The 19,724-nt window shown below is 34.9% G+C and overlaps 1 protein-coding gene and 1 pseudogene across 1 annotated transcript; both read right to left on the bottom strand.

Moving 5' to 3' along the window:
• Window positions 1-218: 218 nt before the first annotated feature.
• Window positions 219-4,572, bottom strand: LOC133283763 (cation/H(+) antiporter 3-like). Its single transcript, XM_061480677.1, has 3 exons — window positions 4,389-4,572; window positions 2,109-3,037; window positions 219-1,355 (listed from the first exon to the last, which is right to left on the bottom strand). Exons 1-3 carry the CDS (start codon window positions 4,570-4,572, stop codon window positions 219-221), a joined length of 2,250 nt encoding a protein of 749 aa, XP_061336661.1.
• A 3,831-nt stretch (window positions 4,573-8,403) lies between these two features.
• LOC133283733 (protein SGT1 homolog B-like) overlaps window positions 8,404-19,724 on the bottom strand; it is a 30,852-nt pseudogene continuing 19,531 nt past the window's right edge.

A 19,724-nucleotide genomic window follows, 5' to 3' on the forward strand; every position in this document is an offset into this window, starting at 1 on the left:
ACTAAATAAGAAACTAAGTAAAAAAAAAAAAAAATACCCTCACAGGTTGATGTGTATACAACCATTTTGAAAAAATTCTGGACCTTTATATATATTTTCTACACCAGATTAAAATTGAATTCCTAAAATGAAAAAAAAAAAAAAAAAAAAAAAAAACCTCAATTAAATATACAATTTTTCATCCCTCAAATACACCAAACCCCAAAACAAAATCAACCTCATTTTTTAATATCCATGGCTGTTATTTGTTGTCGCATGACAAACACAGAGGCTTTGCCGGCAGCATCAGTGGAAGCTAGCAAGTCACCTAACACCCCAAGTTCGGGATACTCACTCCATTGCAACAACCCTGAAGTTTGAGGAGTTTCAATCCCTGCTAGTCTTCCAACAATGATTAAATCAAACTCAGTAACCAAAGAACGAATCACCAAAGCTGTTTCGGGTCCATCTTTCACAGTCTTTTCTATATATTCCACATAAGCATCACCAACCTTTTTATTCATCTTAATATCATCTAGTAATTCAGTTTCAAGAATGTCCTGCCAGTCTTTGACATTTGTGTTGCTACCCTTTGAAGCTAAGAACCTAACCACAGTGAGCCTAACATGTGGATTCTTAGTCATTCTTTTTGCAAAGAAGAGTGCCTCTATGTCATCTTTGCCTCCTATGAAAAGCAAACAAACAGTGTGTGGTGTTTCAGGTGAGAAAACATGTGTTATTTGTGCTCTCTCTATTAAGATACCAACTGAACATGGAGCTCTTTCAAGAACTCTATAGTTCAATTCTCTTAAATTTTCATCTTCTAACTCAACAGAGTTACCATCTGATGACCATTTTCTGTGAAATGGAAGGACTATTAAGGATGCAAACTTGTCAAGTGCCATTGTGCAAATGTCATCATACATCATCTCTGGTGGTGAAATAGCTGTGAAGGTGTTAACAACTAATGCACCCTTGAACTCTTTTTCGAAATTCTCGAAAGCATCAAGAAGATTCTCATCAGCCACTGAGCATTTTGATTCAGTGTTCTTCTTCTTTTGTAATTGGTGCCAGATGAAAACTGGGGTTGTTCTTCCAATTAGTTCTTTGAGGTGTAACACATAGGCTGCAAGTGGTTCTTCTTTTGTTGGGTATGCTGCTTCTAAAAGGTTTATTGTTGGTGGGATGTTGTATGGTCTGTGAATGCATGTAAGAACTCGAAGCTCTGAATTTGTTCTCAGATCAGCTATGTTCCTCTTTGTGTAACCTGCATATTTCTTCCTTGGATCGTAGAGATAACGCACCAACATTGGCACAAAAGTGGCATTCAGTATGATGCTTATCATCAACAAAGCGTAGGCGTTACCAGGCAGGAACTGCATTAGAAATGAGCAAATTATTATCCAAATTTCAAACCTCTATAGCAGACATTTGATTTTTTTATTCTTTTTTCATATCATTTTCTTAAAGGGTTCGCTTATTTGTAATCTAAAGGTCACGAATTCGAGTACAAAAACAGTCTCTTTATAAAAATATAAGCACTCAAATCAGAAACTTATAATTTTATCTTATATTATGACAAAAATTTATTAAAGAATTGTATGAAATGAGAAACACCTATGTTTGATAGTTACACATAATCTTAGAAATTTACCAAATTCCCTTTGGGGATTACTTGATTCAAGAATCAAATATGAGCTATAGCACCATATATACCACTTTACCTTCTCTTTATCCAATCATCTCCTTTCATGTGCAAAAACGAACTCTTAAATGAAACCAAAACTGGGAATTGATTCTCTCATATCTTATTTTAATATGATCATATCATGTGAAAAATTTCAATATTTCATTCATGCAATTAACATGACTATTTTCTCTTCTCCATTTCATGAACATGGTCATTAAAATTGTGATTGTTAATATATCAATGACTGAAATTTTTCAAGAGTCATGTTCAAACAAAACATGAGATGATACATTCAGAGCAAAGATGTCTTCCAAATCCAACCATAAAAATTCCTATTTTTACTTACCCAACAATCTTAATTCCTTTTTTATATTATGTCCAAGAATGAACATGAGTTATGAGCTGTATATATTAACCATAAATGAAATGAAATGCTTACCGTTATATCACTGAGTAAAGTGAATACGGCTATATCAACTACTCCTTTGCAATTCATGACCAAAGAGAGAGATACAGCATCATTCAATGGCATCCTGTCGTATAAAGGAAGTAACAAGCAAGCAACAAATTTGCCAACGGAAGTTACCACAATAATAATCCAGGTTTGCACCATGAAGTTATCAACTTTTCCATCCACTTTGTTCCTCCAATTCATGATATCTTTGAGATCTACCCTCATTACACATGTAGTCACAAAGAGAGGCACTAAAACCCCATTAACAAAAGTATCAATCTTTTTAATAACAGCAGTGCCTAATGGAGGTCCTTCTGGAATAGCCAAACCCAAGAAAAAAGGTCCAAAGAAAGCATGGAACCCAAACCGATATGAGGCATATGAAGCTAAGAGAGCCAATGAAAGTACCAAATAGACATAGTGATCATTAACAGGGGAACCCTCTGGTGTTTGTTTTATAATCCAAAACATGGCTGGTCTTATGACAAAAATAACCAAGAACACAAACAAAACAAAAGCTCCAGAACAAAGAAAAGCTGCCATTGTACCAGTTTTGTACACAACTTCAGTGATTGAGAAGGTTGCTGACAAGAAAATGTTGAATATCTCAGTAACTAGTGCTGAGGCCAGGCCTAATCGTCCTAGCTCAGAATTCAGAATCTTCAAATCACTTAAAACTGAGGAAATGCTAGGGAATGTGGTCATACTATACAATCCAGTCACAAGTCCAAGTGTTGCTGTCTGCGTTTTGTCTAGGTATTTTGATGAGTAATGATACACAACAGCCATGCCACATAGATAGGGAACAGTTACTATAGCAGACCCAATGTTGATGGCACTCTTTTTAGTCCTGTGGACTACACTCATATCTGTCTTGACGCCAATTTGGAACAGAAAAAGCATGTAACCAAATACTGAAATTAACCCCAGATTTTCTTGTGAATTAAAGAAGAACAGCCTCTTCCTCTTCTCAACCCATTTTTCATTGAAGCTAGTTGCTAGGATTAAACCAACCTGCTCAAACACCCACCACCATATATATTAGGAACTGTTCCATGCATTACGTTTGGTAGTAGGACTTTTTTTTTTTCCCTAAAAATTAAGATATTTTGTGATTTTAGCATTAAAGTTTAAGCAGTTTAGTGAATGTCATTAATGATTTTATATACTATATCTCAAACGCATACCTCATGCAAGAGCCTTAGGGCTTGAAGTGTGAAAAATGCATGAACATTGTTGAACTTGTGATAATATTTCAACCCAAAACGACGTTGTTTTGATGAACATTAGATAAAGTTATCTAAAGTAACATCAGAAAAAACAAACCCTATAACTATATACTCAGGTAGTATATAGTTATAAGGATAAAATTATTTTTTCTCTATTCACCATGTCAGCGACAATGTTTGAAGAGAGAAAGAGAGAGAAAAAATAGCTTTAATATTATAAAAAAAAAGCTTTAATATTATAACTATGTACTATCTATAGTACATAGTTATAATGAGTTGTTACAAATAATTTTTCCTTGAAGCAACATAAGACAATGATTTTCCTAATTTAATATATTATATTTATGGATTAAGTCTCTTTTGCAATAGAAGATAATTTATCTCCTACAACCTTAAAACGACGTCGTTTTAAGGTTTAAAACAAAAGATTACAAGGTATTTTAGTAAAATTCATTATGCAAGAGGAAAGTAAAATTTTCGAAATACGCTTTTTGCATTTTTTTTTTCCTAAACCCTAAAACATCATCGTTTTGGGATTGCTAAAAATAACTTTATCTTCTATAGTGTTACAAATGAAACACCTTTTCCCTTATCTATAAAGCATTTTTAAGTAAAAAGTAACAAGTCTTGGAGGAGTGGTAAGATTTTTCCCTGTGGAGCGTGTTTGACTGTTATACTAACGTAAATAGTTTCAAAACGATTAAATTTGCATAATTATTTATTAAAAAAATAATATTTAAATTTTTTTACCGTAAAAATAATTGTGTATCATACAGACACAAAAATTATTTTACCAGTATTCGACGTTGGATTGTGGTAAAAAAAATTAAAAAAAATAAAATAATTAGGGGGTCCCTTTTTTAAAAAAAAAAATTATATTTCTCTGCTGTAGAAAAAACGGGACCCTTTAATCATTTAGGATAGTAAATATGTAACATGTTATGATATGCAATGTCATAATTTGAAATTGACAAGGACATAGAAGAAAATGGATGTTCATAAATGAAGTATTTGTGGGGGGAAAGTAAGGACTTACAACGCTCATAGAAGTGAATCTGGGGAATCGTAGATGACGCAGAAAGCTGTGGATGAAAAGGGTTGCAAAAAAGATCAAACACACTTGCATCTGCAACATTGGCAAAGCATTTTCTGGAAGCTTGCCTTGACCGATGTTGCACCATGGTGTCCTTGAATTCACCTGCGGTGGCAGGTTCAAGCATGCTTGTACAAAAGCAATTGTATTGTCGCGTAGTATGGACATGCTTTATGCTTTGTGTTCAATACAATTGTTGTCTTCTTCTGATTTTTCCCCCTAACCAAGAGAAAGAATATAAATTACAGGGAAAGAAAAAAGAAAAAAAATAAAAAGAGCACAACAATGGAAGCTCATCAAATTCTTAAGGTTAAACATCAATCTCCAACCATTTCGTAGCAGTCATTTTTGTATGACCAATTTTGACAACTAACAAATAACTACATTTTGTTGCATACAGTTTCGATTCTTGTTGTATTTTGCCATCGTTGCAATCAAATAGTGTTTCGTTAATTCACAAAAATGCTAAATATAGATAACAAGAGCTAAACTAAACAACTATTCTGAATATTATTATTTTTTTTTTTTCAAAAAAAGGACAGAGAGAAATGATCAATTTTATTTCAAGCCCGAGTCAAATATGAATTACAAACTAGACCTATCCAACGGGGTTGGGTTGGCGAATTGTATTTTCATTCTTGAAAATCTTTGCATAATAATGTTAAATACTTAAATTTCATCTAGGGTATACGATTTTGAAAAATATTTTCACTTAGGGGGCGTTTGGTTGCTGGAAAATATTCAAAATGCTAGATATCTGATTAGTGGGAATAAGAGAAAGCTACATTTGGTTCAAGTTGTTTCCTGATTTAGGTACCAAAATGTGAATCATAGGAAACTCACTTGCATAGGTATCTCTCCTCAGAAAGCAGGCCAAATTTCTCATTCGCGTAGATGGTATTATCAAAAACCATGAGATAAGCTCACATTACATACAAAGGCAAAGACGAGCGTGCCCTTTCACAAAGGCAAATGATACGGATAAAGGGTAGCAATCCTGTTTTGTCATTTTTTAAAACAGGGATATTTTTGTAATTGTGACTTATTTCCCTATCTATATTTTACCTCAAATCAAACATAGACTTTATAAATCTTACTTAATTTACCTAGTAAAATTTTTCCTACCAAACAACTTTTTTTACATTTTTCTACCAAACTCATTTCTCAACAATTTTCCTACTAATCACATTTTCCTATGATTCATAAAAATTTTTCCTTAACCAAACGCTCCCTTAGTGAATATTTTTGTGTTTTGAGATGGAAAGTTTATTGTACTTCGTAAGTTGTGACATGAAAATATTTTTGCCATTTAAAATGTTTATAATGTCTAGACCCTTTTTGTTGCAATGTCACAAATTAATTATACCACCATGTCATTGCTGGCAGTTTGCCTGACCACTTCAGGCACCGCCACTAATTTTATACAAAATATAAATTTCATCCATTTAACGGATCAGCTGAAACTATGAATTAACCTAAATCTTGTAAAAACTGAATAATAATAATATAATCAAAGTGTTTTAATTTTTTTAAAAAAATTATATTGCATTATTCTTGATATATATGAAGAAAGTATTAAGCAATTTTGAATTAATATGATACTTTATAAATATAATTTACGTGATAAAATTTTTCAATCCAACATAGATTTTAAATAAGATTATTGAATAAAAAATTATTAAAAGGTGTAATGATAATTTTGACACATATAAACTAATCAGCCACACCATAAATATGGCTCCAATGAAATTGAAACAAATTGAATGTATCATTTTTATTATGTTAATAAAAAAGGAGAAGGATATTGTGACAACCAAGTTGTGTTACTACCAAGTGACTACCAATCAATCTCACCGTTCGATCGATTATGTTGATCCAACGGTTATATTTATTTCCATCTTTGTATGGTCATGATTCCCCATATTTAAAGTGAAAACGTTAAATATGGAAAATCATAACCATACAAAGATGAAAATAAATAATAAAGTATTAAATATGAGGAATCATGACTATACAAAGATGTTAAAGTGATACAATACGATACGACACGACACTCCGACACGTTAATTCTAAAAAGTGTTAAATTTTGACACGTTAGGAACGTTTTGATATTATATAATATTTTTAATTTATGAAGTGTATATTATGTTTAGTATTCAATAATTTAACAAAAAGATAAAGTCAAACTTATAATACCCATCAATTTTGCAAATAAACATAAAATATCCCAAATGTTTATATTAAACTCAATAAAATCGTAATCTAACGAATCTAATAGTTGGAACTCAAAATGCAATGCAATGTAATCTTTGAACCTTTTTTGAATCTTTGCAAAGAGTATTGGAGTGTCGAAAAATGTCGGAGTGTCGAACACGACACGCCAGAATTTTTTTTGAAGTGTCGGTGCTTTATAAACCAACAATACCTATTAAGAAAAAAATTTAAAGGGGGAAAATTATAATGTAATTTTTTTCTTTAAAATTGTAATTATTTATATGAAAAAAATAAAAATAGTGTTCAAAGGCTTTTATAATAGTTGAAAAATAGAGTGAACTAAGAGATTGAAAAAATGAAACGAAGTGGGCGGTAGCAAGTTTGAGCTTTTATTTAAGATAACAAAAGTCATTAATTTCTCTTTGGTTGTTGCTGTTTTAATTAATAAATTAGTGCTGAAATACGATCATAACTATATATATATATATATATATATATATATTAAGGGTTCGCTTTTTCTGCAGTTACTGCAGATAAATTATCTGCAGTAAGCCAATACGACGTCGTTTTGGGACGGAAATCATGGTGTTTTTGTAATTTTAATTTATTTCAGGGTTATAATAGTCTTTATATTTATAATTTTTTAAGATTTCAATACCAAAATGACGTCGTTTTGGGAATAAATGCAGATAACTTATCTGCATTAATTGCAGAAATATTTTTCCCATATATATTAATTGGACTATATTTGGAGTGTGGGGAGTAACTTTAGAAATTTAACCTGTTTTGTATTTTGCTTTGAAATTCTAATTTTAACTTAACCTATTTTAGATTTTCTGATTCATCCTGCCATCATGAACCTATTAATTTCCATTTAATCAACTTAGACTTTTCTGAATGGATAATGTGAATTATAATAAGTGTAAGATATTTTCTTTAAATTCTATTGTAATTATTGTTAATTTAATTCTTTAACTTATTTCAAAAATAGCTAGGCAATAAAAATTTAAAATGTAATATATTTAAATTTATTTACTTTGTTTAATGAAAAAATAACGTATACACTATAAGTCTGATTTAAATATTATATTTTTATGATTTAAGTATTTTGCAAAGTGTAATGGTATTATTAGAATAATTTAAAATTATTGATGTATTTACATCAACATTAGTTCGGGTGTCCAACTAGTGATGAGGTTGATAGATACTGTATGTACGTATTTGCATAAGGTTCGTGGTATGAAGAACTATAATCTTTGTGAGAGATAAGTATCAATGTCAATGGCTAGTTTATGGTGAGTGAGGGGTGCAATGAATGAGTTTTTCGTTGTGCGTACGATCTTGTCTCTTGGAATTCAACCCTTTATATGTCTTATACAGGTAATAATAAAAATGATGAATCCCAACATGAACCATACCATGAGAATAATTGGTAACGTCATGCTATGTTTGGTGATGGATGAGAATTTTAGTGGATTGAAAACTGAGCATTTAATATTAAACACATGATAAATTGTTATTTTGTCTTATAGTAATTAATAAAATATAGGTATTAATGGAGCCCAGTAACTATGTTCATAGATATATTGCAGCTTAATAGATGTTAGCACGGTGACATATTTACATATAAAGAATTGATTATCAATTCATTTTAAGCGAAAAATACAACGTTATTACCATTATAATTAAGATACTTGGTTCAGTTGTTGTAATAGTAAAAACTATAATTAAGATGAAAAATCAAAACAGAACTTTTGGTCACAAGAAACAATCTCACGAGACTAACCCTCAAAGACATACCTCATGAAAAACACAGCAAAATTAAAGCAATCAAATATCCTTTGTGTTCAGCAGTTAGCTAACCAATAACAAGCATCCAGAGCATAATTACACTTCACAGAATATATAGTAACGGTCCAGAAAATATACTAATATTCCCATTTCCTCAACTCCATGCCATCAGGAGGACTTCCCTCTACCTTCTTTAATCCCACTTCCTTCCAGTTTGTGGACAGTACAGTTCCATTAGACTCCACCTTCAAGAATATTGAACAGAGATCAGATGCAGTGTTGACAGAAGTAGTTGGCATTCTCAAAATATCTTTTGTGATTTTTAAGACATTGCAGGATCCACAATAAGGAGGAATTTAAAGTTGGCATATACTATAACCAGGATTAAAGATAGAAAATATAATCCTGATGGTTGGCATGAGTGACAATATAAACCCCAAGACAGATGAAGTGCCAAAAGAGCAGGTATAAGAATTCTGGAGCTGGATATTTGACATGCCGCTTGACTCGAGATTAGTCTCGTATATGGGCAGATCCCTTTTTCTGCCCGAGTTGTAGGGATATCTGAGGGACCTAACTCGCCTCAAAGGATAATTAGGATCATGGAATTAAAAAAAAATAGAAAATATAAAACGTACAAATGACTTGCTCATTGCTCTTCTTGTGTCCTCATCTGCATCATGATATATTTCACGGAAAAATTTGTTCAATGCCGCATCGCCATCAAGCTTTTCTTCTTTCTCCTGAAATGAAGAATGTTAGGAGCAACAAGTGCACTAAAAAACAAATAATTAACTCAATTTACATAGAGGAAGCAGACAAACCTCTTTCTTAACTTCAGCTTCAAGCTTATCCCAATCTACTCTTGTTGGTTTTGAGGACGGGTAAGTAGGTCTTTGGCTTCCGGTAACTGCAAAATTCAAGTAAAGCATATTAGCGTGTAAACCACGATAAAAAAATTAACGGGTGTACATACTTTTAATCAACACGCCAAAGCCAGAAACTCACTTCATATCCCCATAATCCAGACAAAACCAGAACTCATGTCAACATAGAAAGCACAGAAAACTCAAGTAACCATACGATGTCTATTAAATGTTTTCACTACCCCTTGCCACAAAAAAGGTTCACAAGTATTATAGCTAGAGCTTCACTAGACATAAAACAGGCTTAGAATATCTATAGAGCATAACCTAATGTAAAATGGTTTGTATTTTTGCAGCAAAAAAAATGGTTTATATTCTTGTACCAAAAAAATGGTTTACATTCTTCAAGAGATCAAAGTATCCGACCTTTTTTAATGAAATTTTTGTTTTCACACTTTTACCATCTCTGTTAAAATTTCAGAGACCCACCTTTTTCACACAAACCCATAACAGGGATTTTACAACCTTCTGTGCTCATAAATGCATTTTAAGAGTCTTCGATCCACACAAATACTAATTATCAGTATATATGCATTAAAAATTATTTGTATTGTATCTGTTATCTTGGGTATAGTGGTTGCTCCACAATCTGCAATGCCACTATATAGTGTTTCTAGGATTGGCCACTTCACACCGCTATTTGGAATTCACTACTACGATACAAATCAATAAAGAAAAATTCTAGTGCACAAGGCTTCCCGATTATCTGAGGATAAGGGAGAAGGTTGAATGTATGCAACCTTATCCTTGCAATTTTTTGCAAAGAGATTGTTTCTCATACTTGAACTTGTGACATTCCAATCACAAATTAAGGAGCAACAATAACGCTCACCTCTCCATGATACAAATCAATATGGGAAAAAAAAAGACTTAACCACAATACATCAATACAAAAGCACTAACACCATATAAAGAAAAAGGAAACGATTTTTCAAAAGTCACCAAACAGGGAGGAGGGGAAACAGCAGATGAAAATTCTAGATAAATTTGGCTCTACCTGAAGAAACATTAACCCTCTTAGCAACTGTGATTTCTCTGGTGAATTCTAATGACGTCCAGTGAACAGATTCTGCTTTCACAAGGCGAATTTCAATTTTGGTGGACAAAACTTCATACCAGCATCTAGAAGGTATGATCTGATTGAAGAAAACCAAAGATTAACATGGTATATAGAATAACATAACGAATTAGCCAGTACATAGGCTTGAGACCAAAAATAAATAAATAAAAATAAAAGATGAGATAATCAATATTATAACCATCTTGTGTATCCATATTATAACCATGACCAAAATTATAGCATAAGCCTATAAGGTTGTATGCTACATTTGTCCCTGGGATCCAAGCTTGTTATACGGACAGGAAAGCTCACATTCATACCTTTCCAAATAAGCGAGGTTGAAAGGTATATGCATCTTCTCCAGGCACATTAATACTAACACTTAGCTACAGAAGAAAAAAGGAGGAGTAAGCTTAGAATGTGATCCATCAACTTGTTCCACCCACATGTATGGAAGTGCAATAAAAACAAGCATAAGAAGCATTGACTAAACATTATTATAAACTAAACCATACTATTTGTTCACCAAAGTCAACAGTACTGCTATCCTTTGGAATGCCCTTCGCAAATATGGTTACAACTCATCAGGTTTCTGGTAGAATCCATGCCTGCATAATTTTTTTATTTTCAAAGTCAACAATGTCTGCATGATTAGTATCTTCCTTTAATAGAAATTTGTCAACGCACATATACTACAAAACTATCATAAGTAATAGAAAACAACAGAAAATGTAGGAAAGTAAAGGAAAGAGACGAGAGAGAAGGAGAGAGATGGGGCCTGTTTGATTGTGTTAAGGTTTTTTTATTCTTAAAACTGTTTTGTACAATAGTTAATGAAATAGATGTTTTCTGTGGTTTTTTTTTTGTTTTTTTTGAAAGTTAAAAGTCAAAGCAATTCAGATATGTCTTCTAAATTTGATTCTAAAAACTAAAAAAATAGTTATAATTTGTAGAACAATTTTTACAAAACAGGACATATCAAATAGGTTCTTTTTGTTCTAAAAATCAAAAAGTTGCTTTTGAAAACAGAATTCAAACATGCCAATAGTCTCTGAATGGCAGAATGTTATTGAATCTGTTTTCACTTAGGTAAGATCCCACTCCCCTAGTTCACCCATGTTTAGATATATAGTCCCACATTGGTTGCATGAGCAACTAATGTGGAGTTTATAAGGCCTTGGACACTCCCACCTCTTGAGCTAGCTTTTGGGGTGGTGTATCCCAAGGTTCTTTACATGGTATCAGAGCCTCGCCGTCCCCCACTTTCTCTTGTGGAGTTTCTTAGCACAGGTAGGCTGAGCCTGTTGCATTGTCCACTCTTCAAGCCCAATGGGCTCTTGTGTGAGGAGGCGTGTTGAGATATATAGTCCCACATTGGTTGTATGAGCAACTAATGTGGAGTTTATAAGGCCTTGGACACTCCCACCTCTTGAGCTAGCTTTTCGGGTGGTGTATCCCAAGGTTCTTTACAACCCAAAACCCAAAGAACAGCAAGAAAGAATTGAACAGAGAATGAAATCTGGGTTTCCTCTTTTATTTATTGGATATGCACGAAAAGGGGTTACAACGACTGCAATTGCAATCGGTTAAAGCAACTCGAGAGGCCCTAACTTTTCTCCTAGTTTTCTGAGAATAACTTCCCTTTTCTAAATGACTACTTACCTCCTATTACAATGATTCAGTCCCTATTTATACAAAACCAATGCCATGCTGTCCAGACAACCAATCAACTAAACAAATGTATTAACCACATATTAACCAAAAATAACAACACTAAGACTCTTCAGCAGTTTCTCCCACGTGTTCATCAGCTGCCTCCATGTGTTTGTTCTTCTTCTTCCTGACATAAACCTTGAGACCTTGGGTCTCATCAATATTCCCCCCCAATTTCACTACGTTGTCCTCAAGGTTAAATGAGGGGAACTATTTCTGCAGAAGCATGAAATCTTCCCAACTGTTTTCGAATGTGGGAAGTTGTTGCCACTTAATCAATGTTGAGATATATAGTCCCACATTGATTGGATGGGCAACTAATATGGCCTTTATAAGGCCTTGGGCACTCCCACTTTTTGAGCTAACTTTTCGGGTGGTGACCTCAAGGTTCTTAATAATCAACACTTCTAATATGGCTCTTTCGACCTACGCTAGTCCACTACTTCTTCTGATTGAACCATAAGCTCCTAGTCATCATTCAAAACAGAGGGAAGTGGCTGAGCATTGGGAAACGATTTTACTGCTGGTTTCTGTTGAGATATATACTCCCACATTGGTTGTATGTGCAACTAATGTGGAGTTTATAAGGCCTTGGTCACTCCTACCCCTTGAGCTAGCTTTTGGGATGGTGTATCCCAAGATTCCTTACATGGTATCAGAGCCTCGCCGCCCCCCACTTTCTCTTGTGGCGTTTCTTAGCACAGGTAGGCTAGGCCTGTTGCATTGTCCACTCTTCAAGCCCAATGGACTCTTGTGTGAGGGGGCGTGTTGAGATATATAGTCCCACATTGGTTGTATGTGCAACTAATGTGGAGTTTATAAGGCCTTGGTCACTCCCACCCCTTGAGCTAGCTTTTGGGGTGGTGTATCCCAAGGTTCCTTACAGTTTCAACAAAAATACATGAAATACTGGATGTACCTAACTTGCCCCAAAGGATAATTAGGATCATGGAATTAAAAAAAAATAGAAAATATAAAACTTACAAATGACTTGCTCATTGCTCTTCTTGTGTCCTCATCTGCATCATGATATATTTCACGGAAAAATTTGTTCAATGCCGCATCGCCATCAAGCTTTTCTTCTTTCTCCTGAAATGAAGAATGTTAGGAGCAACAAGTGCACTAAAAAATAAATAATTAACTCAATTTACATAGAGGAAGCAGACAAACCTCTTTCTTAACTTCAGCTTCAAGCTTATCCCAATCTACTCTTGTTGGTTTTGAGGACGGGTAAGTAGGTCTTTGGCTTCTGGTAACTGCAAAATTCAAGTAAAGCATATTAGCGTGTAAACCACGATAAAAAAATTAACGGGTGTACATACTTTTAATCAACACGCCAAAGCCAGAACTCACTTCAAATCCCCATCCGATAATCCAGAACAAACCCAGAACTCATGTCAACATAGAAAGCACAGAAAGGTTCACAAGTATTATAACTAGATCTTCACTAGTCATAAAACAGGCTTAGAATATCTATAGAGCATAACCTAATGTAAAATGGTTTGTGTAACGTCCGACCGCTTCAAGAATCAATGACTATCCCTACACACTAACACGATAGTGTAACGTCCGACCGCTTCAAGAATCAATGACTATCCCCACACACTAACACGAGACTTTTCAGTGTGCTTTTTCCTCACTCGCACACTTCCCGGGAAAACTTCGGGTTACCGAAAAGCAGATGCATCTTGTTAGCATAGGTAATACCAATTAATTCTTATAAGCTATCCCAAACTGTGCAGCCTTAAACCTGCACAGTCTTTGGAATCCCTCTCTTTCGGGTGTCGATTCGATTCATTCATGCATGTAACCCCCCGCTGGAAGCCTGCCAGGAGCCGCTCCTTGTCCATGCCCTTTCGCTCCGGCGATCACTCCCTGCCTTCGTCAGCGCTCGGGATGTTACATGCCCACCAGCTTCCGCCTGGTTCGTCCTCGAACCACACCGTACTGGAAGAGAGGCCTGCTCTGATACCATAAATGTAACATCCCCGTCTCGAGCCGGTTCAATTAACATACATATGATACAAACAGAAACAGCGAAAGACTTAACTTACAAAAATGCGAGCTAACTTTTTCTTTTTCTTTAATCCTTTTTCACATGACATATCACATTGCATACTTCTTCTAATTTAATTCTTATTTGACGGAGACGAAAATCGGACAGAGAAAACTCTGTAAATCGGATAACTGGGGATTTGCAAATCCCACTCTCAAGGTACCCTGATAGACAATTTATACAGTATATACTTTCAGACATACCAGATATCCATATAGGATCATATACCCATCCATGGGCGCATGGATAACTTGGCTCCATGCCACCATGTCTAACAGCATGCAATCCAACACATAAACATAAACCGAATACTACATCATCATATCAACATGCCTGAATACTCAAATGAACATGCATCCAACTGAAAGACATGTACAAAACATATACAGGCCATATACAAGATAAAGGATCAGACATCATGATCACCAAATGAATAGAACACTATACAACAGTACATGTTCTCCAAAAATAACATCTAGATATAGTTCACTATACAGTAGTTGCTCTAGGGAGTTACAGGATATATAGCATAAGATGTTTGAAGATGGATGTTTTTGAGTGTTTTCTTGGAGTGCTGTATACTGCATGTGCGATCACTGAGTGTGAGCGTAGCTAACTCATTCCTTAGTGTAATATATGCAGAGATATGGTTCCTACAAGGAGGACTCGTAGGACATTTAATAATGATGATCTATCACCGGACGTTGTTGTAGCAATTTTTGCTGCACTACAACAGACTTGGACTGCAACTAGGCAGAAAGAGCTTGAATTAATAATGAAGCATTCAATTTGACTGTGATAAAGATGAGATTTCCTATGTGTATTATTACGGCTGTTGAAGCTTAAGTATGATGACAGGAAATATTTTGCTGACTTTATTGTCTTGCATTTTACCTCTGTGAATGTAATTTTGAGAATGGATTTGTTATCTAAGTACTGTGTAAGGATTGCTTGTTGCAGCAAGACCATTTCTATTTCAACTAACGATGAAGTGAGAGAGTCTCCGGATATGTCTGTCCTTCGGGTTGCAAATGCCTTGAAGGAAGGAGATTCAGAGTTTGTTTTGTTGGGAGGTCTGGTTGGCGTCAATAAGGACCCAATTTCTGATATCCCTATTGTCTTTGATTTTATGGATGTCTTTCTGGATGAAATTCTGAATTTTTTTGCCGGAGAGGGAAATTGAATTTTCAATTGGCTAGTTGACTAGAGTGAGGCCTATGTCTTTAGCTCCATATCGAATGTCACCTTTGGAATTATTTGAATTAAAGAAGCAGAGTGAAGACTTGTCCAGTAAGAATTTTATTAGACTGAGTGTGTCTCCGTGGAGAGTCCCGGTGATCTTTGTTAAGAAGAAGGACGAGTCTATGAGATTATGTACGGATTACCAGCAGTTGAATAAGGTTACTGTTAAGAATAAGTATCCTTTGCCGCGTATAGATGATTTGTTGGATCAGTTGCGTGGTGCGACTATATTTTCTAAGATTGATCTCCGGTCCAGGTATCATCAAATTCGGATAAAACCGGATGATGTTTCGAAGACAGCTTTCAGGTCCCGATACGAACACTATGACTACCTTATTATTCCTATTGGGCTTACAAATGCACCAACCGTTTTCATGAGTTATATGAATCGGATCTTTAAAGCCTATCTAGATCAGTTTGTGGTTGTCTTTATTGATGACATACTGATATACTCAAAGAGCAAAGAAGAGCATTCTGAGCATCTAAAGGTTGTTTTACAGATTCTGAGAGAGCATCAGTTGTATGCTAAGTCGTTAAAATATGATTTCTGGCTTTTTGAGATACAATTTCTAGGCCATGCCATCTCATTTGAAGGAGTGGCAGTAGACCCGAGTAAGATTGAAGCAGTGTTAGATTGGGAACGTCCTAAAAATATTACAGAGATCAGGAGTTTTCTTGATTTGGCTGGATATAATAGGCATTATATTGAGGGATTTTCACTGATGGTACTACCTTTAACACGGTTAACCGTAAAGGGAACCCATTTGTGTGGACCTAAGAATGTGAAGTGAGTTTTCAGAAATTAAAAAGGAAGTTAAGTACCACTCCGGTATTAATTTTGCCTGATTCTGCAGGTAAATTTGAAAAATATTGTAATGTTTCTAAGTTTGGATTAGGCTGTGTATTGATGCAGCAACATCAGATGGTTGATTATGTTTCTCGGCAGTTAAAGCTGCATGGACAGAATTATCCAACACATGATCTCGAATTGGCAGCCGTAGTGTTTTGCATTGAAAATATGGCGACACTTTCTATACGGTGTCGATTTTGTTGTCTACAAGGACCACAAAAGTTTAATGTATCTGTTTGATCATAAGGAGTTGAATATGAGGCAAAGCCGATGGGTTAAATTTCTAAAATATTATGATTTTGAATTGTAATATCACCCAGGTAAAGGCAATGTGGTAGCCGATGCCTTAAGCAAGAAAGCAGTCTATAGGGATAATTTGATGGTTTCAGAGTATGATTTGATTGAAAAGTTTAGAGATTTCAACACTCCTGTCAGTTCAGAGGATAATCCGTATTTGTTGACTTCTACTGTAGTACTGAACTCGTTAGTAAAGCGGATTAAAGAGGCTCAATTATTTGATGAAGGAGTTCGGTCTATGAAAGAAAAGGATTTTGTATTCACGGATAAGCTCGGTGTTAAGTATAATAAGATCGAATAATTGTTCCGAAATGTCAGATAGTGGATGACGTGTTAACTGAGGCCCATATGGATAAGTACATTATCCATCCTATTGCTACCAAGATATATCAGGCCATGAAACCAAATTTCTGGTGATCTGGTATGAAGAAAGATATTGCTCAGTTTATGAATAAGTGTTTGATATGTTGTATATATGCATTCATTCACATTCATATAAATATTATATGATTTTTGATGTTATGATGATGCATGTTATGAGAATCCTGACCAGTGACCTTGGTATGTAGACTGCCTATGGCTTTGACCCTGGGAGTTATTTTCATACTATAGTTTGTGTACAGTTTCTGTTGATTGCCTATGGCTTGACCCTGGGAGTCACACTAGACATGTGAGACATGTCAGTTAGCTATTCTTGGGGAGAGCCCTTGAATAGTTAACCAAAGTATTAGTTATGATGTTATGTTTTGCATTTGGTATGTATCAAAGAAATTCCTTGTGTAATTCATAGAGTGCAGTTTCTCTGGTCAGTAGAATTTGTAAATTGTATTATCAGTGGAAGGACTGATGTACAATGAAATTGTAAATTGTATTATCAGTGCAAGGACTGATGTACAATAAATTGTGAATTATATTATCAGTAGAAAGACTGATACATTGATGTTTCAGTGGAATCATATTTTCAGTAAGAAGAGGGATGTAATAAGTAAGTCCATTATATGCTAAACAAGTCATGTTAGACCAAAAATGATAAGTTTAGAAGTTTTATGATTTTGCGTGCAAACAATGCATAATTAGTAATTCATAGTGCATTTCATTAAAAACGGTGCAGAAACCCAACTGTGAATTGTTAATATTGTTGCTTAGAGAATAAAAGTGAACTTAAATGAGCTCAGAGAAATAAAAAAGACGAATATAAGTTTGAGACTGAGAAGCCCTATGGATTACTGTAGCCCTTGAATATTCCGGAATGGAAGTGAGTTAGTATTTCATGGATTTTGTAGTAGCATTGCTGAGAACTCAGGCTGGTTTTGATTTTATATGAGTTTTGGTAGACAGATTGATTAAGTCTGCACATTTCATTCCAATCAAGATGAGTTTCTCTATTGAGCAGTTGGCTCAATTATATGTGAAAGAGATTGTGAAACTACATGGTGTTCCAAAAAGCATCATTAGTGATCGGGACCCTAAGTTCACTTCTCGATTTTGGGGAGTATTGTAGTAGGCGTTTGGTACGCAGCTGAGACTGAGTACGACTTATCATCCCCAGATTGATGGTCAGACAGAGAGGATCATTCAGACTTTAGAGGACAAGTTGAGGGCTTGTGCCTTAGAGCAGCAGAACGATAATGAGGTAAAGTAAGATTTGAAGTTTGTTGTGGGACCACTGAAAATTCTAGTTCGCGATGAGAAAGTATTGAGGAATATGGTTATTCTTATGGTTAAGATACAATGGGAAAGTTTGACTTCTGAGGACGCTACTTTAGAGCGAGAGAATGATATTCTCCAGCGTTATCCTGAATTTGACGTCATGTATGTGTTATGCTATATGTGTGATTTTGGGGGCAAAATCCTTAAAAGGTGGGGTGAATATAATGACCCTCACATTTAATTATGGATTTAATATGGAAGGGACAATTAAAGATATCGTATTTTTGAATAGTGTCGTATACGTGAATAGTGAGAATAGTACTATAGAGATGAACAGTACCGTATGTATAAATAGTAAAGAAAAGATTTGATAAGTAAAAGATGAAATCAATAAATGGTGTGTCTGGTTAACTACTTGGCTTTGAACCATTTTATTGATATTTGTTTGGATTCCCTATTCTAGGTGCGACTAAGAGTCTTGTTGAGGATCCTACATCAGAGGAGGCTTGGTAACTCAGTTGTTGGGTAGGCCATCTATACAGCTTTGAGAGGTAAGCTCTATGTTTATGGGATTCGCTCCTACTTTGTGTTCCGCCATAGTGTACGGACTGTGGTCAGGTTGCATGATATGTATGAGATATATGATATAAATGCATTCATATAGAGCTATATGATAATGTGATATGATATGTTTTGATGTGTTAAATTTGATATGTTTTGATATGTTTAATTTGATATGTTTTGATGTGTTTACTTTGATATGTTTCGATATGATTTCTGTAATGATTTCTGGACATTGATTTGTTTATGCACTGATGTTCGCGTGGGGTCCTCCCTTGGGACTGACTGTGTATATATCTGTTATATGTTGAGTTCCGCTTGGGGTCCTCCCTTGGGAACATGTGCACAGATTTCCGCTTGGGGTCCTCCCTTGGGATTGATTGTGTACACTCTGTTATGTGATGATCTTTGGCCATTGATCCATTGTGCACTGATGTCTGCTTGGGGTCATCCCTCAGGACTGATGGTGTACACCTCTGATATGTTCTGGTTCCGCTTGGGGTCCTCCCTTGGGAACACGTACGTAGATTTTCACTTGGGGTCATCCCTTGGGAATCACTGCGTACGTCTCTGATAAGATATGTTTTGTTCTGATGTGATTATTGTGATGATTTTGTATATGATATTTGTTACGTACGTAGATTTCCGCTTGGGGTCATCCCTTGGGAATGACTGCGTACGTCTTTGATAAGATATGTTTTGTTTTGATGTGATTATTGTGTTGATTTTCGTAAATGAATTTATGTGCGTTGATTCTGCTTGGGGTCCTCCTTTTCAAAATACTACGTGCATCTCTGATAAGATATGTATATATGCTCAATTTTTGTATATGATATTTGTTACGTGCGTTGATTTCCGCTTGGGGTCATCCCTTGGTAATGACTGCGTACGTCTCTGATAAGATTTGTGTATATGCTTT

This window comes from Gastrolobium bilobum, unplaced genomic scaffold (genome assembly GCF_033153095.1).
Source record: "Gastrolobium bilobum isolate Gb01-03AN ecotype WA unplaced genomic scaffold, APGP_CSIRO_Gbil_v1 utg1608, whole genome shotgun sequence".
In the NCBI taxonomy this organism is placed as follows: Eukaryota; Viridiplantae; Streptophyta; class Magnoliopsida; order Fabales; family Fabaceae; genus Gastrolobium; species Gastrolobium bilobum.

Bases quoted from the DNA above. Each gene is read 5' to 3' on its own strand.
- LOC133283763 (XM_061480677.1), bottom strand. From the start codon at position 4,572: ATGCTTGAACCTGCCACCGCAGGTGAATTCAAGGACACCATGGTGCAA. The intron at 3,038-4,388 runs GTAAGTCCTTAC...GGTTAATTTCAG, and splicing joins GATTCACTTCTATGAGCGTT to TATTTGGTTACATGCTTTTT. The intron at 1,356-2,108 runs GTAAGCATTTCA...TTTCTAATGCAG, and splicing joins CTTTACTCAGTGATATAACG to TTCCTGCCTGGTAACGCCTA.